Source organism: Haliotis rufescens, unplaced genomic scaffold (assembly GCF_023055435.1).
Source record: "Haliotis rufescens isolate VD_foot unplaced genomic scaffold, xgHalRufe1.0.p SCAF_6, whole genome shotgun sequence".
NCBI classification, from domain to species: Eukaryota; Metazoa; Mollusca; class Gastropoda; order Lepetellida; family Haliotidae; genus Haliotis; species Haliotis rufescens.
The window spans coordinates 20,817,934-20,836,538 of record NW_025964334.1 but is presented as its reverse complement, the minus strand read 5'-3'; the positions used below and the strand labels follow the sequence as shown (position 1 = coordinate 20,836,538).

The 18,605-nt window shown below is 40.2% G+C and overlaps 2 protein-coding genes across 2 annotated transcripts; both read left to right on the top strand.

Moving 5' to 3' along the window:
* Positions 1-1,189: 1,189 nt before the first annotated feature.
* LOC124151310 (uncharacterized protein DDB_G0271670-like) lies at positions 1,190-13,825 on the top strand. The gene is made up of 9 exons (XM_046523713.2): positions 1,190-1,292; positions 9,360-9,892; positions 10,045-10,248; positions 10,508-10,630; positions 11,174-11,338; positions 11,603-11,725; positions 11,964-11,999; positions 12,187-12,315; positions 12,522-13,825. Exons 1-9 carry the CDS (start codon positions 1,271-1,273, stop codon positions 12,924-12,926), a joined length of 1,740 nt encoding a protein of 579 aa, XP_046379669.2. The 5' UTR covers positions 1,190-1,270; the 3' UTR covers positions 12,927-13,825.
* Positions 13,826-15,770: 1,945 nt separating this feature from the next.
* On the top strand, positions 15,771-18,361 carry LOC124151311 (beta-1,3-galactosyltransferase 1-like). Its single transcript, XM_046523714.2, has 2 exons — positions 15,771-15,821; positions 16,928-18,361. Exon 2 carries the CDS (start codon positions 17,022-17,024, stop codon positions 18,081-18,083), a length of 1,062 nt encoding a protein of 353 aa, XP_046379670.2. The 5' UTR covers positions 15,771-15,821; positions 16,928-17,021; the 3' UTR covers positions 18,084-18,361.
* The last annotated feature ends 244 nt before the right edge of the window (positions 18,362-18,605 follow it).

Sequence of the window (18,605 nt, the reverse complement as noted above, 5' to 3'; positions counted from 1 at the left end):
CTAACGATGTTTTGATTGGTTGTTGTTTAAAACAACTCTGCAACATAATATTCCAGCTTTATGACGGCGGTCACTCGCAATGAAAGTCACTGGGCCTGCCTCGTTCGACACTCATTCGACTTGCAGACCCCTTCATATATCTAATAGATCGGGAGCTATCATATATGAGCGAAACTTCTTCTTGATTCAAGTGAAACTGAGAGTGTCGACCACGGTTGTGTTTATTTATGACCGCAAGACAGCGCGGACTAAGAATATGATGAATACACAAAATTGGATCGACTCGTACTACTTTTAATATTGTTAAAGTTGAAACCCACAACGCTGTGAGTGCGGTTTCGTTAAACAATGAACCATACTTAACTCCCAACTGCTAATATGTTTACCCCTATTGTTAACGTCAATTATTCACACTGTCTAAAAGTGCTAATACCTCACTCACAGGAATTGGGTCAACGTTTCCCGCATAGCGATATGCTGTTGGTCTGTCCCCGTCGCTCTCGACAGGGAGACCTTGCAACGCGGAAAAGGGTCAACGTTTCGCCGCAGCGAGATGCTGTAAAGGGAAATAGGTCGGATGGAGCTGTACTGGTATCCTGCCCTTCGCCTCTTAGGGTCTGCAGGTGAGGAGCGCACGCGTAGTAGGGCAGGTAAACCAGCCAAGAACAAAGCGTGACTCCCTCTCAAGACTGTGTCGAATAAATCAAACACGTTTCATGTAATCATATACAGTTTGGAATGTTTAAGACAATATTTTCATAATTATGTTAGTATTTCGTATGTCGGCATATCATTATATATATGTGAGACAAAGATAACGTTTTTTTAAAAGTTTGTATACATCGTTCCAACTCATCCCTATATAATTTTCTCAAACAGACAACAAATAAAGCACTGATTTGCAATGAAGGCCCTAAACCACGTTTCTGGCTACAATCGCGAAAACGGACCCTCGTGGACAGCCATAAGTCACTATGACGTCATAAAGCTAATGACGTCAAAATAAACCCGCTCAAACGTGACTTTGTATTTTGAAACTAAAAACATATTCAACAGTACATTGAAATGTATAAAACAATCGTGCTTCTATTATTTAGTACAAAACATTATTGGTGAAATTGGCACCAAACAATTTATATTGTTTACAAGTCGTCGCTAAGCAACGGAAGCCATCTTTGAAGATTGTCTTTTGAGTAATCAGACGTGCCTTCAAGATACTCGACATTTCTTGCTTTTTCTGCTGCCATTTTGTTCATTTGCCCTCTCAGATATGCACCAACGACGTTATTCAGGTATTTTATTTCATTTCTTTGCTTGCTTTTCCTTTTTTGAGTTTGTCTTTTGTATATTTTTTGCCTAGAGTCGGGGCAGGGTGTCGAAACTGTCTGACGGGACACCATATTGGATCTGATATTTGGTTTGATTTGGATGTTTTGTGACTTGGATCCCAGACGTCCTCGTTAGACCTGCATTTGTATAATAAATGTGCACCAATACAACACAAATTATTTTTAAAATTTATTCTCAGTACAAAATGGGAGATAAACAAAACACACTCAGGTCCCTAAAGTTTTTCAATCAATAATAAAACAGAGGGTTCACGAGTAAGTGTTAAATCGATAACTCTAGAACCGTTACCGGTAACCTAAGTCTAATTTTAATTTGCCTACTCGTGTCATGTGAGTATGACATATATGTTTTATGTCACAAACATATTTCATGGATAAATGCTTCAGTTAAAGTGATTCTGACATTGATAAATCTTGGCACGGAGATTCGGTAATGTTAGGAAAATGCGTTTACTTCTTCAATGCTATCTGGATATAAAGAGAATGGAAGTAACAAGGGATTTCATTCTGTATTGTCATAGTTATTGTTACGTGCACGAGCATGCATCCAGCCTTCAAAATCACGCTTGTCCGCTAACCCGAGACTACTAAATTGAACATAATAAATTGAACGTACCAAATTCTACAGTTGACTCCTAAATAGTGCTGAGGACAAGTAAAATCCAACTGTGATAGTCCTTATGACCAGTAGCATTTGATGGGTAGGTCTCGGGCTTTAATTCTAAACACGTTCTCAATGCTTCAATTTTGCTACAATTTGGAACTGAATAAAAATAGTAAACATTTTTGTTTCCTTGAAACATGACTATCTACAAACTCCGAGGACTACTAAAATAAGATTTACACCTGTCCTCTGGACTAGTCTTGAAAAACGAAGGTTTTCTGAGCCTTTGCACCGACCTCGTAAATATTTTTGTTATATAACTGCTAATTATTTGTAGGACACTGATTTAATATCCTGAAAGGTGGCCAAAGATAGGCAAGAGCATATGAAAATTATGTAGGCTACGAAGAAATAACATAGGAAACAAATAGATTTAATGTATAGTTAACAAACTTTTGTCATGTGAGTGTATGAACTCTCCTGGTCCGGTACTTGTTGGTCGAACCACTCATTCCGTCCAACATTACCAAAGATAAAGCCCACACCGTCAGCATTCGGAGAGGTAATTACATTTGTTAAAAACCCATATTAATAGCACTCAGAACATAAAATAAATATTGTATCATGCAACAAACATCAACATGACTCTTCTTTGTATCGATTATCTTCAGTTTTTGGTATCGATTTTCTTCAGTTTTATCATTTCCTACCATAATAATAATAAAGACTTGCTGATATGATGAAGATTAATGTTATATGTTATGGCGTGTTGTGTTTTTACTATTTCTGAGGTCTATTATTATGTATACATGTAGCTTTGTATTTAACTGGTATTTTAACAAAAAAACAATGTACAATGTGTGTCATAATACTAATTTTAGGGATCCGACTTAATCAAGCACACATTTCTCTTTTTCATTATATATATATGTGTGTGTTTGTGTGTGTGTGTGTGTGTGTGTTTGTGTTTGTAAGTTCGTTATATCCGTCAGTTCGTTATAAGCGTGTTCGTTATAACCGTAGTTTACTGTATATAAAAGGAAGGAAGAGCTGCGGCACCACGCGGAGGATCCAGGACCCAGGCTACACATTGTTTAGCTTAAAATGAGGCCCCATCTTCCCGAGGCAAGGGAGATAACTGACTGTTAAAGTCCAGTTTCCACCCTTGCCGAAACCTTAGCGCTAAGATCGCTTTGTACGCGAATCCGACGCGAGAACCTGACCAGGGGAGATAACTGCCACCTTCACTTCTCTAAAACGCATGTTAAAGACATGGCAGAGAACCGGCAGTGTCTGCGCGCATTATTTCGTCAAAAAACATTTCCAATGGAGACATATATCAGAAAAAGAATAAGGAAATATTGTAGTTATGTAAAGTACATTACAATGCGGTCTTGTTCACTTACATTCACTTGTAACACGTGTTATCAACATGCATATTATTTTGGATATTGTCTTGTGAACTAAATAAGTAACCTGACCTAAAGTAGTGTCGGAAATGCTAGAAAAATGCTTTTCTGGCTTCATTTAATAAATACGAGTCATAGGGCTGTGAAAATAGCGTATATCAAAGTAACGCAAATGACCTAATCTAGCCTATCCTAACTGACACTGTGACTACCCTTAAAATGTACTTTTACAGGTAAAATGATGATAAACTTAGAAAATATTCGTGTGTTGTCATGCTTGTATGAAACAGCCTAGAACCTGAGGTAATTACCTAACACCTGTCCCGAGATGATGACCTCACACTGTCCCGTGCATTCTCACAGGTGCAAACGTCACCCGAGTTGGGGTGGTCTCAAAATATCCTGTTATTGTACTCAATTGCGTGTTCGTTGATTGCAAGTTAGGATATGTACTATGGAATAATTAAAAGCTATTAAACGGGATGTGTACTGGAAGGCTGCGGTTTTAGAATGAAGAAGTATTTGTTTTTCTATAGATGCTTTCTTATGGTAGCATCTATCTCCGCTGTTGACGTATATGAATCTGTATTATCACCCAAAGGTATGATAACTGGTTCAACAAGGCTTATAGCTAGCACAGACTGCGTTGATCCTCCCTTTGTCATGAATAAGTTTGAATGCTGTGCTATGTCTTGCCACGAACCCTGCACAGTTAGATAGCCAAGATAGGCTCAGCAGGGTTGAGCTCACAATGTCTGACTGGCGTTCGTAGGACAACGTGACCGTGTTGTGCCGCCATCACATATGTCTTGTTCTTTACTGGTTTCTTATTCAGCCGAACTTTCTTCATGAACTTTCGTTTCAGATGGTCTGAAATCGACAATGTCATATATTCCTGTATGGTCGCCTTCAGACTACTCATGGTCGAAGCGACTGTATCTGGTTCCCAGACGTTGTATTAACCCATGACTAGGACAATGAGGTTGTTTAAAATGGACAATAGCTGATGTTCCAACCAGTATATGAACATATCTCTTCATATAATTTCCTTATGGAAATCACCAGTTTTCTTTTTCACCTCGAAAACTAGCACACATCCATCAATACGCCCCAGATCACAGGTTGCGGCGTGCAAAACAATGACACGATTACCTTTACCGGATGGTACCATGGGTGCTTTTTGTCCATCTGCCGATAGCCACATGTAGTCAGTGGAATGATTCATCAAGTAAAATGATCTGGAACCCCTGACTGTGATAGTTACGTATGGTGCGGAGATAATGTGACCTCATAGACGGGATGGAATATTTCCCCCTGAAAACTGCTCGGTCATCGGGGATACCTTCTGCTCATAAAGCTTGTACACCATACACTTAAGTCACCTGAGTCACTCTGTATCAAATATCCTTTTACGGCCCGGTTTGGTTTTTGAGACCCCCACCTATACCTTTTTAGTTTTATTTATAATACCGTAGACTTGATGGAATGAATTGAAAAACCCTATAGCTGGGGCTAAAAACTAATAAATGGTTCCCTCTATCTCTCTAAAGTGTAAAGTACTTGTATGCATCTCCTAGTATAGACTCCATGTCGTGTAAGGTGGCATGTAACATGCATCATGGGAGCGTGGGAACGCAGCGTCAATTTGTTTTTTTAGAAGATGCACATCTAGAATTTTCTCCATGTTAATTTTTGGGTGTTGATGAGATGTTTTCGGATAACATGCATCGTATGTATTTGAAAAGAACTGAAACTAAAACGTTCACAAACGCATTAAATAAACAAAATGTTCAATGATTTGTTATATCTTGGGTAGGGCTCATTCGAATTTCTTTCCACAGCTGCAGAACGTTAAACGTCATGAGGTCATTGATCGAACCATTCTAGCTTATCTTGTGGTTGTCTCTATTATAGTTTGGTAAGCACCCAGACTAGACAACATATTCACCACCATAGCTTCGAGTCCGGTTCGAATGATATGAACCTAAAAGCAGCCGTCCATAGAGATTATTACCCTCGTTAGATTCTGTATCATGATTCTACCAACGCCTAAAAGGAATACACTTTTTTATGCTCGCAAAGAAACAGTGCCAAGTTAATCAAAACGGTGGTACATGAATATGTATACATTTGTAGAAAGACACAATTTCAAAGGTACCATACTAAAGCACTGTGACCTCGTCTTGATGAACACTACCATTTCCGATGGACGTCAATTTGTCTCGTGATCACGTCATCAATCGAGTGGAGAGATACATAACTACTTGAGGGGAATTCCTCAAATCGGGAACGTAATCACTCAACAGACCGAACACTCAAGCTTCCTCTCTATTTAATCAGTGTGTTAAGGAGGCCATTGCGCAAACGTTGAGTCACGAAATATTGTAAATAATTTGGGAAAAATAGTTTCAAATGTTTCATGGCTGATGTTTCCAAAATATTCAATGTGTTCAAAACGGTATCAGCCCACAGTCTAAGAGCAACATCGGTTCAGCCTATGAATGATACAGGCTTTGAAGCCAGACCATGTATATATGTCAGGTCACCGAATTCAAGCGTCTGTTCGAAGTAATAACTGATATTCTCTACCTACCAAGAAAGTGTGCCCTGAGCTCCACACTGTCACGTCTTTTGCATCGGGAAACTCGACCCCGCCTAATCCCAGTCATCAGCACTCATCTCGCCTTAGTATGACTCAAACACACCCAAAGTTCACAGAACGTTCACATCAATCCATAGCATCAATCGGTTCTGAATTTCTTTCCAACTCTAACTTTACAGGGTGCAACTTCTATTCAAGTGAATTTTCGAAACTATCGTAGCCCTAAGATATCGTAAAATGTCGTAAATCTATAACAGCTCCATACCTGTCGTAAGTTGGTTTATCTTAATCCAGATGGCGGTATACTTTGCCATAGATATTTTTCAAACAAATAATCTGCGTCACGTCCAAACATTAATTGACATTTCATTTTGTTAACTGTGTGATTCAAATTGACACTTCGAAAACACGAAGTACCCATGAAGGATTTCACGTCAGATATGTTGTTAATCCGCATACTAGTAACTATGGAGTCGATAGCTTATAACATATTTCTATCCGTGTCTGTGTTGAAAGTAGTGTGAAACAACGTACCTTTTTCGATAATTTGGGAAGGATAAAAACGGAAGGTGTTGACGGGCTGAAGTAATGACCGTGACCTTATTGGTAACTCAGGGGCAGCTAATCTTAGTTCATAACTCAATTTGAGAGTGGTTTCCCTTTTAGTCTATTTGTATTCGCCCGGCAAGACCATGCTCAATGTTACAGTTTTCATCTAAACGAGCAGAGATCCGCCGTTATATTTTCTTTATCGCATTTGGGTCAATGCTTTAGTCTTACAATTATGTCACTCTACATATGTGACAAAGTGCAAACCATAAGCGTTTCTCCTCAGTTTTTCCATCTAAATGGTGTGGAGCGAGCGGTTTTTAACTATAGTGTAGTATATATATAGATTTAACAAGGACATACATATGGTAAATATTTGTATAAGAGTATGTATATTTTTTTCTAGCAAAAGCAAAACACCCAGATAATCTAAATTATTGAAAGACAATTTAAATAGTTTAAAAAACAAATAAATAAATATTGTCTGTTGATTCTTTGATTGTCAACCGATTCTTTAAAAGCAAGTGATTATAACTGCATAGAGGTATTCCATTAAATATAGCAATTTATTAAAATTTTGACAGCAAAACTTAAGCACAGATTTTCGAATCGTATTTTCAAGATTGACGATTCCAAAAATGTAATAAAACATGGGTTACCATGCACCTTTAGGTTCCAAAGGTCGCCAAAAGTAGCATATTATGAACATTGTCCAAAATTCACTTTCCAATATTTTTTGCAGAAAATGTTAATTAATTAAATTAATTGATCATTATAAAATCGACACATATTTTAACCACAATAGTCCTTTAATTCTGCAGTCAGTGGACCGATTTCAAAATAATAATTGATGTAGGTACTTTTAAAATCCAAGTGCAGATTAACCCGGTTTATGCCGTTTGTACAAGCTCCTGCAGTGATAGCCCGTTCTCGAAGCTCTCAATATCCTATATTACCAAGAGTGTAACGAAGGCGTCTGGGATGTTTGGGATGAATGACGTCACGACTTTCCGCGTTAATATAGTTCGCTTTAAATAATTAAAGTTTGGTGTTTAATGGATTATTTTAGTATTATTATTATGTATCTGTCAACTCTATGGATTACAATTGTATTTGTTGACGTTCATCAGCTAATGAAGACAGTGCAAGTGAGCAATGGATCAGCATGTAAGCCACATGTCAAAGACTTGTTCCTTTCATCTCCGGAACATAAGGAAGCATTCGACATTTGTTCACAAAAGATGCTGCACATCTCATGGCCAGATGTTTAGTCCTGTCAAGGCTTGACTATTGTTATAGTCTGATGGGTTACATACAAAATGGACCCGTGAAGATTCCGGGGAAGAATAGGTCTTCAGCAACCCATGCTTGCTATAAAAGGTGACTATGCTTGTCGTAAAAGGCGACTAACGGGATCGGGTGGTCAGGCTCACTGACTTGGTTGAAGCATGTCATCGATTCCAATTGCGTGGATCTATGCTCATGATATTAATCACTGGATTGTCTGGTCCGGACTCGATTATTTACAGACCGCTGTCATATAGCTGGAATATTGCTGAGTGCGGCGTTAAACAACAAACCAACCAACCAACCAACATACAAAATAAACAACTTAAGAGGTTTCAGGCATACAACACACAGCTGCACGTATTGTTACCAGAACTTCAAAATGGACACCCATAACTCCTCCTCTGATGTCGCTGAATTGGTGGCCTCTCAAAGCTGGAATTGATTTTTTTCACTACTGACATTAGCCTACAGATCCTTCAATGAATCAGCCCCACTGTATCTGATGGAACTTTTGTCTAAATATACGCCCTCTAGATCTCCCTGTTCTGAAAGGGAACACCTGCTGTAAGTTCCAGAAACCCGCTTGAAGACTTTTGATCATAGATCTTTCGAATACTGTACTTCAACACGTTGGAACAATCTTACAACAGCACTTAAGCTCTCACCACCACTCCCATCATTCAAGACACATCTAAAGACCTACCTTTTCAAGCAGTACAATTCAGTCTAAATTCAACGACTTTCGCCTACAGCCACGACTCTTTTCTTGCTGATGCATAAACAGCTTCACCTTATCTGGCGCATTATAGATGGATTATTATTATTGTTATTATTATTTACAATGAAGCGCTTCGCCCAATGCAGAATTTGCTCACGCGAGGCACTGTCTTCATCAGCTGATGAACGTCAACAAATACATCTTTAATCCTTAAATTACATTCGCGAAGACAAATCGTCCAGCTCACAGTCGTATGAAAGGCATTCAGTGGTACATTTAGCTCACTATGAATACGCCCATGTGTACGCGAAGACATGGAGATGTATGGTTTGAGGCTAGAAATGCCCGTTTAATGCCAGTTATCCATGCAAAGCTAATGTCAGTTATCCATACAAAGCTAGTCTCATACATGAGAGGCTCGAAATGCCCCTTTAACCTCAGTTATCCATACTTTAGAAGCTGCTCTCATACACGAGAGGCTAGGAATCCATGCCTTCAATCATCCACAGTATCATGTTTTCGTAGATGGACGACAATGCTATGAAGGAAAATATCAAAAGCTATAAAGAACAACATGTATGCTGTGTCACAATTCTGTTTAAAGGTGTCATTAGACAAAAGAATAACCTTTCACACGTTGATGCAGTTTGACAGACCTAGTTGACTCAGTTGAAACAAAGCCATTAATTGTGTTTATCTATATTCATACCCTAAGTGATAAAATATAGTTTCTTATTTTGAAATTGGACAGTCTGGACCGAACCTGGATGCCCATCATGCATGTTTTCGATCTTAAACTTTCCATAAACATACAAATAACAAATGATTTACAATGCAGGTTACGATCCTCCCAGACGAGGCGTGTCTCCACTCAACAGATACCAGGACCCCAGACGCGTGTGTCCCGGGAACAGACATCAGGACCCCAGACGAGGTATCTCAGCCCTTCACTGTCAGGAAGAGGGCACCTATATGGGGAATCTGTCACGGGACAGGCTTTTTCCAACTGGAGCTGGACGTTACGCCATGAACAGAACTTGGACGCGACCATCAGCCCAGGAAGCCGATGTTCAGAGGATCAACTTGAGAGGGTTGTCTCCCCTGAATCGGCCCGAGCGTACAGCACCAAGCAGACGTGGCGTTTCTCTCCTGAATCTCGAGGATGGAAACCAAGTCTCTGGACAAGATGCCACCCTGAACAAAGCTGTGACGATCAAGCCAAATCCCGTTGACAGGAGTCACGAGAATGGGGATCCCAGCATCAAGCCTGAAACAAACAGGGTCTCTCTCTCCGCCTACATCGGGATTCGCCAACCACTCTACAAGCCTCCTAAACTCAACCTTGGCATCAAGTCGTCCACAAATAATCAGGTAGTCGTTCTTCTCAAGAGTTCTTATCCTCACTTTGAATCACCTTTACTTAGTGCGTACTCGCAACTCAGTAAGATAATACACTGTCATCGACAACAGATTCTCATAACACTGCATTTAATACATATTACTAATCCTTACTGACATTCCAGAATGTGCCAACATCAAAGGAGACTGCCACAGTTCCTTGCGCATCAACCTCTGAAGCCAACAAGTCAGGACCGGTGAAAGTTATCTCCCCTGGCAGTAAGGCGGAGTCACTGAACCTGGCAGATATCGTGGCGCCAGAGCTGCTGGAGACGGCTAAACACGCCCAGTCTCCCCTCGAGCTGAAACACCTGCGCATGATGAGTGAGGTGAGCAGATGACGTGACGACATGACAGGTACACATGTTTGCTAAATGCAGATACTGTCTTTGGATTAAGAATGAGTAAGTTGGGTTTACCCCTCTTCTGGCATTCTTACAGCCTGATCACGGCGGGGGACACCAACAATGGTATTCACATTGGATTAAGTCATTCACAACTCAAACATTAAGGTACATTTGATCTATATGTCATTGAACGTTAGGAAGGTTTGTTCTGGGTGATGTAGGTGTGTGTCTTAAATTACAGTTCATACAGAGCGTTCGCCGGGGTGATGCTGAACTGAAACCTCTTCCGTCATCATCAGAGGAGTCAGCATCCGAGGACCAGCCTCCAAATGTTAAGACAGTTACTCCAACCAACACTCAGAAGGTGAATATTTCTGTTATTGTATACTGACATTAAGCCGTTAGCCAGGATCCTCTATGCAGATCAGCTAGGTTACCTGTTTTAGGCCATAAATACAAGCAAGGCGACTACTAACTAGATGCAGAGTATCTTTGAGTTAGTGAGAGTCTTGTGAATAGATCCACAATTAATCTAGTGCTCCATGCTGAATCTGTTTTAGATCTCTGGCGCGGTTTCAGTGTAGTAGTCACGTTTAACGTTTTTCCTTCTCGCCGCCAACCTTCTATCTCTTGTTGTCTGTGAGTGTGTATCTATATATGGTAAAGACCACGGTGCTGGAATCTGAATGTTTCTGACCTTTATGTCTTCCTCTCTGACCTCCTGGCTGTCGTTCTGGTCCACAGTCTCTGTATCTCCATCTGGAGTCTGAGATGACATTGATTCTAACCATATTTCAGTCACACTGGGACATCATTCTGTTTTCCGATATTGACTCCGTGTCTTCAGTTCTGATTAGTTCAAACCATATCCCTTCCTTTATGACCTGACAATGTGTTGCTGTTTCAGGCTGTAGACGCGTCCACTGTGGCTCTGCCAGAGACTGAGTCGGATAGTGACACCGATGTATCCCGCTCGACCTCCTCCTCAAGCACATCCTGCTCAGCCTCTAAAATCCCGAACTCTCATGAGGAGAAAGAAAAAACCAAACAATCCACTGCACGTGCTGATCAGGTAAACTTCACATAAACTGAAAGATAAATACAACGCTTGGCGTGTACACAAAAGTAAGATTTTAATTGTTTGTTGTTTAAAGCCGCACTCTGCAATAGTCCAGCTATATGACGGCGGTCTGTAAATAATCGAATATGCAACAGTAAATTTCAGTGAATAACCATGAGATTTACGCAATTGTGATAACGTGGCATGCATAAACCGTTTACACAAAAATAAGAATAACAATGATGTATTAACCTAATAAATCATTGTTCGTTTCAGACTGGCCTAATTACAAGGAATTCTCCTGCTAATGTACGAACCAAGAAGGTCAAATTCAGCCAAGTATCTTGGACATCTGACATCGATGAGAAAACCCTAAAACTAAGATTCTCACAACCCCAGGTCAGTGGACACGTGTATATTTCAACTCTGCAGCTGTAACATGTGTCAGTTCCATGGCAATACTGAAAACAATTTGAATGACATTCACAATATCCCTATGAAAGGTAGAGTGGTATGTGTTAGCTTTCCCGCCGTTACTAAGGTGCAGTCATTCCCTGCCCGTATCATTCAAGCACATGTGGTTATGGAAGAGTTGATTTATTTATGGGTGGCATAATAAAGGCTTTTTGTATTTCAGGCCCGAGCATCTGCACCTTGGTATGATGAGAATCAGGTAAACAAACGGAATACGAATAAATATACTATTGAAGTAACTGAAACTAAACAACGCTGCTATTTGGTCCAAGGAATTTTGAACTTTACTTTTATTTTATGAATATTGTTTGTTGTTAACAAAAACCACATGCTTGTAGTTGAAGTAGAATTGTGCACGTTCTTCAGTTAAACATCTTACATTACAGCCAGAACAAGCCAGAGACAGGAAACCTCGTCTTCGCCCACCACCCCCTCCTCTCGTCCCCTACACCGGCAACGCCAACCGCCGCCTGGTGCCACCCATGTCCAGACTCAGTCTGGGGGACATCCAGCTGGTAGGTAGACCAAGGTGACAACGTGTCAGGCTACTTCCTGATGTGGTCTTCGTTCTGGATTTAAAACATCTTGACAATGACCAAACATCATGTAAATTCAGAAAACGTGTTCTTTAGTATGTAGTTAACTCGCGTCATATTGATGAGTGTGACGTTCAGCAACAAAGAATAAGTTATTGATATTTCATTATCTGCTGTTTTGACAGATCACTGAATCCAGAAAGAGAAGAAGGAATATGCTAGATGTACACACGGGCGATTCTAAGAAGAGGAAGGTAGCATCTTCTGAGGACTCAACTGAGGTCCAATTCGTTGCCCGACCGAAGCAATGGTGGCTGAGAAAACGCCGTCAGCAGAGGAAGACACAGGACAATCCACCCTCCTCTTCAACCTCTTCCTCTGCTGCCACCTCTACCGCATCCACGGCCACGGCTACCACCACCACGTCGACGACCACGTCTGCCTCTTCCTCGAGCTCAACATCTGCTACAATTTCTTCCAGCCCTGCTGTCCCAACCGCCTCCACTTCCTCCAGGAGATCTGTCAAGAGGAAGGCATCGGATGATGGTGCTTACTCTGGTGATCGCGTGAAGAGGTCTCGTCCCAACTAGACCTTGCAGAGACAATAGAGCAATAGAACAACAATGCTTCTGACAATTCAGTCCAACTGTTTGAAATAGGATGTATGTTACTTATAGGGGGCATTACGTGTAGTCTGATAATTGAAAATGTTAAACTCAATTAAGGATACGAATCTACCTAAATAACTGTTCTGATACAGTCATTTGGGAGAACGTGTGGTCAGTCATCTCAAGATAGGTCCCAGTACTGCACGCTTGTTGTAAGAGGCGACACAGTGGTGGTCGGGTAGCACTGATGCCATGCAAGGTGCTTGAATTGGGAAACCACCTCGAAGACTGTTTCTCAGGTGTGTCATCTCTGCTTCCCCACACTATCGATCAGTGGTTTGTCTGCTCCAGACTTGACCACACTACAGGTCGCCGTGATGTAGCTGCAATACTGCTGACTTCGGTAGCCCTCCATTCTCCACTTAGAATAATGTATTGACCTCAATTATATATAATGACAATGTGTTCATTAATTGGTGATAAAATTCAGATTTTACGCCACTCGCGAGTGAAAGAATTGTATGTGTTTTTCCATTAAAGCGCGTAAAGTAAATATTTGTTTGAAGTTGCTCTAGTTTATTTAAAATATTTAAATATATATGCGCAAACAATCAAAATATGTTGAACATACATTTACGTTTTTAAATGTATAAAATTGATAAAAATATTTTTGCTATAGAATATTTTAAATGGCCCTTGTAAATCCAACAGTACAATTTGGTGCTTTCCTATCTATAAGGTTTTATATCGTCATTTCATTGGGTATATTTTTACCATTTGCTGTAGGATATATATTCATTGTTTTTGTTGCAATATACACAAGGTGTTTCTTTGTTACTGTACAATAGTTGAGATGTACTTTGTTATTTAATAAATTTGTGAAAGCCTTTTAAGTCCATTTGATTTTTTGTTTGTTTTTCTTGAAATTTCAAGTTAATATCTTGAAATTTCAAGTTAATATCTTGAAAATTCAACCTATATATCTTAAAATTTCAACTTTTGTATCTTGAAATTTCAACTTAGCATCTTGAAATTTCAACACTGTATCTTAACAAGTTAACATTTTAAAGTTTCAACTTATTATCTTGAAATTTCAAGATCATTTTCTTGAAATTTCAACTTAGTATCGATCCTCAATTTTCAACTTAGTTTCATGAAATTTCAACTTAGTACCTTGAAATTTCAACTTAGGTTCATGAAATTTCAACTTAGTATCTTGACATTTCGAGTTAGTATCTTGAAATTTCAACTTAGTATCTTGAAATTTATACTTAGTATTTTGAAATTTCAAGAAGAAAATAAAAAGGCTTCTCAATATGTCTGGTCAGACAATGAGTGAAAATCCGAATCCTTTGCAAGACAATGATGGGGTGTTGTACCTGCAGAGCCTAAAAAATGTATTCCAGTGCAGTTCTCAGTTTTCGAACCCGATTCGAAGTTTCCAAACTTGTATTCGGTGAAAGTCTTTATTTGGATATGGGAGGACACGTTGGCGACAAAAATATTATTTGAACAATCAAGCAATTTGTTTTTATAATAAATGAACCTATTATGACAAGTCTTTAACAATGGGGTAATTAATACACTCGTGGGGTATGCATTTACACAGGCGAGGTGTACACTGATATAAGTGTGCTACGTGTTTCTTCAAGAATAGTGCACTGTTAGAAGCACTCTATCATTCTGACATTTACGAGAAACAGTACTTCAGATGAAACTAATCAATAGCTAACAGTCATCAAGCTACCTCTGGCAGTCAGTCAATATTTATAAAAATGTATCTTCAACTGGCGATAAGTGAAACTATTCTACTGTGTATATCTCCTGTCGATACCATTGTTTTCACACCAGCTACATCCTTAAGAATTCACCTTCGGGAAGTGAGCTGAAATTGCGTTTACCGTTGCATTCAAATATATTTCACTCATTGAGCCACGTGCATGTACGTTTGTGTGAGGTGCCTGCGCTAGTTCAGACTTAAGTTGGTCTTATAGTGCTAGCCCACAGAAATACCATGCGGCAGTTTAACATGGATACGCCACTCAGACACAGTATACTGACTCCGAGCCGACCAGTCCTTGATGTATTTCCTTAATGTCGAGCGCCAGGCAGGGTAACAACAAGTACCATCTTTTAACATATTGTAGTATGATGCGACCAAGGGATCGAACCCCGGACCTTCCGCTCTCCGATCAGACGCTGTATCGAATACACCACTGAAGCGGTAGGAGGGGTCATGACAAATATTTGGGTAACCCAAAAACGTATCCACATGAATGAAGCATGTCATCGTATCTCCAATTTGGTAGATCAGTGCTCACGATGTCAAACACAGGATTGTCTGGACTAGACTCGAATATTTACAGATCGTCGTCATATATCTGGGGCATTTCTTAGTAGGGCGTTAAAGAACAAATACATACATACAGAAACAGAAACAAACAGACAACATTCTTAAATCTTCCATACACCGACATGTTTCTTAGTCTACAGTAAACTACGGTTATAACGAACACGCTTATAACGAATTGACGGATATAACGAACTTACTTTTCGGCCCCGACTACTTGCTATAGTCATGCTGTATATGTACTTATAACGAACTACGGTTATAACGAACTAAAATTAGTAGTCCCTTTGAGTTCGTTATAACCGTAGTTTACTGTAGTAGATATTATGTCTATGCCACTCTCCCTCTCCACGCCCCACATGATATTAAATAGCCTTTAAATAGCCGATATGGTTGGTGACATGTGAGCATTGATTCCATAGGCTGGAGACAGAGTGATTGGCTCTGCCATCCATCATTACACACGTAAACGCCGTGGAGAAGAGTCGTCCCCTATGTGCAACGCATGACCGACTCAGATCTGAACGGTAAGAAATTCCAATGAAATTGTTAAACATGTAAACTCCCTGCCAACCTTATTTTTTTCTTCAAAATTTGTGATTTTTTTGTTCTTCTCACAGCTGTTTGCTGTCCTACCCATAAATACGAGCAACCGAAAATAACTGAAGATAGTTGTGTGTTGATACGTTTTTGTAATTTTTTTTGGTATTGTGGACGATTTGATGCGTGCTTAATTTTGACATTCGATGAGGTTCCTTAAACCTTCACAGCCAGCGCATTGAAAATTCTAGATTAAAGATTTCAGAAACCGAAGTATTATATTATGTTAGGTGTGCGGCCAGTTGTTTCGTCAAGATGAATTGAGTAGTCACCATATAAGATGAAAATTGTTTATTAAACATCGCTCATTCTATTTTCGAAACAGTGAGTGGGGTAGGTTTAACGCCTCTTTAAACTTTCAGATATAGTGAGTGAGTATGGTTTTACGCCGCTTTTAGCAATATTCAAGCAATATCACGGCGTTGGACACAAGAAATGGGCCTCATACATTGTACCCATGTCGGGAATCAAACCCGGGCCTTCGGCGTGACGAGCGAACGCTTTAACCAGTAGGCTACCCGACGACCCCCTTTCAGATATAAGTCGTAACGTGTACGAGCAAAGTTTCAAGTAGATTTTATCACACAGTCAAGGGGGGCACGGGTGGCCCAGTCGTCTAAGGCGCCGCGATTCGCTGTGCAGAGTTGCGTCCCTTGGGCACGCCAGAAACCTATGATTGTGGGTTCGAATCCCGGTTCGCCCCGATTATGTTTCTAGGTTTGTCAGCACCATACCCGTGCTTGTGGGTTTCACCGAAGTGGTAAACGTCTGAGACCTGCATCACTTCGGGCTTTCCTCCGAAATTAAGCTGACACGCCGTGATAGGACTGGAATACTGTTAAAAGCGGCGTTAAACCCAACTCACTCACTCACTCACTCACACAGTCAAACACCAAAAGCAGGAGTATGGTGGTGTCAATCCAAAGATCAAAATCTGAATCACGTCCACGGCTTAGGAATAACAACAATAACTGACATATCGATATTTACAATTGTTATGACTTGTGATAAATATTGTTTTTACGTTTTTCAGAACGTAATATTACCGGTTATGAATAATTAACAAGCGAAGATCAAAGATATTGGTAACGACGTCTTCAACAAAAGCGCCCATACCAAATCCCACCATGACGATAGTGCAGCAGCTGCCATTGATGTTTCTGTTGTGTTGCCAGACATGTGTCCTGTTGTTTCTTCTGTGGAGGAACATCGCTCCTGGTGTGAAACAATGGAAACGAGCAATTAAGGATGAACACACATGTCACTGCAACGTGACAGGTTGCGGTGACGAAGCCGTCCAACACCAAGAAATCAACTCGAAGGGCAAGCGCCGCACGCTGCCACAATATATTGACCTCAGGAATCTCCACGTTATATTAGGCGAAAAGTCAATTTGTGGCGACGTCGCATACGTACACGCGGTTTTTGTCGTTCACAGTGCCGTTGGCAATTACCGAAACAGACAAGCAATTCGACAAATATTTCGAAGGGATCCTTATTACAAGAAATACACCATACGTCTCCTTTTTCTCTTGGGACAACCACACGAAATGAAACTACAAAATAAAATTTACCAAGAATTCAGAGAAAATGGCGACATTGTCCAAGGTGTTTTTCTGGACACTTATCACAATTTGACGTACAAAGCGGTCATGGGAATGAAGTGGATTAGCCAAAACTGCAGGAACGTCAAATACATCGTCAAAATGGACGACGACGTTTACGTTGACCTTCACAACTTTTTCACACACCTCTACAACCCGTTCAGATCTTCAGACCATACTGTCATATGCAGAGCAATGCTACGAGGTCAAGTAAAAGTCAACAGAAAAGGGAAGTGGGGTGTTGAAAAACATCATCTCCGGTACTACAAACAGTTTCCCTTTAGTTATTGCAGTGGTTTTGCTGTCGTCATGCCGGCTGCAATGATACCGGCCTTGTACAAGGCGACACTGACCGTGCCTTTCTTCTGGATAGATGACATATATCTGTTCGGAATGGCGCGCGGATTCATACGGAAGTCAGTGTTGCATGACATTACACGAAAGAAGTATTTTGAGCATGACATCAAAAAGAATTGGAAATGTTTGAGACGAGCAGGATGTGAGCTTGTTTTTGCATGTATGAGTTCAAAGTTGATGCTCCACGTGTGGAAAGAGAGACAGAAGTATCTGAACCATAAACAATAATTATGAGTGAGTGAATTGGGTTTAACGCCGCTTTAAACAGTATTTCAGGTAAATCACATAAAGCCCGGACGATGCGGGTCCAAGACGTGAAACCCATGATCACATTTACAGTGTTGGAACTAGGAACATGAGCAGGGCGAACCTGGATTCGAACCCATGATCATATGTGCTGTGTGCTAATTATCTGCCCCTGCTTTGGCATATACATCATTAAATATTATAGGGGACCTGATGTTAAATTTTCTCAATTATTTCAAAATGAAAATAAAAGCGACCAAAACCATTTCATAAGAAATCTCTACTGAAAGTACAGTCGATTGTACGGTTCCGACTATATCATGAGCATGTGTTTATGAATCACTATCAAATAGCGATGGTACTAGGTGTTTGCGAAAAGGTGATCGTATCCTGTCCCAACAGTGGTACCGTCACAAACACATGCAAATGCAAGTCAATTGTTCACCTGACAAAACACGGGAACATGTTGTACAAGTCAAAATAGGGAATTGCGCCGAGCATAAT

Excerpts from the sequence above, each read along its gene's own strand:
- LOC124151310 (XM_046523713.2), top strand. The coding sequence starts at position 1,271 with ATGCACCAACGACGTTATTCAG. Across the intron at positions 1,293-9,359 it reads GCACCAACGACGTTATTCAG|GTTACGATCCTCCCAGACGA; the intron begins GTATTTTATTTC and ends TTTACAATGCAG. Across the intron at positions 10,631-11,173 it reads CTCCAACCAACACTCAGAAG|GCTGTAGACGCGTCCACTGT; the intron begins GTGAATATTTCT and ends TTGCTGTTTCAG.
- LOC124151311 (XM_046523714.2), top strand. The coding sequence starts at position 17,022 with ATGACGATAGTGCAGCAGCTGCCATTGATGTTTCTGTTGTGTTGCCAG.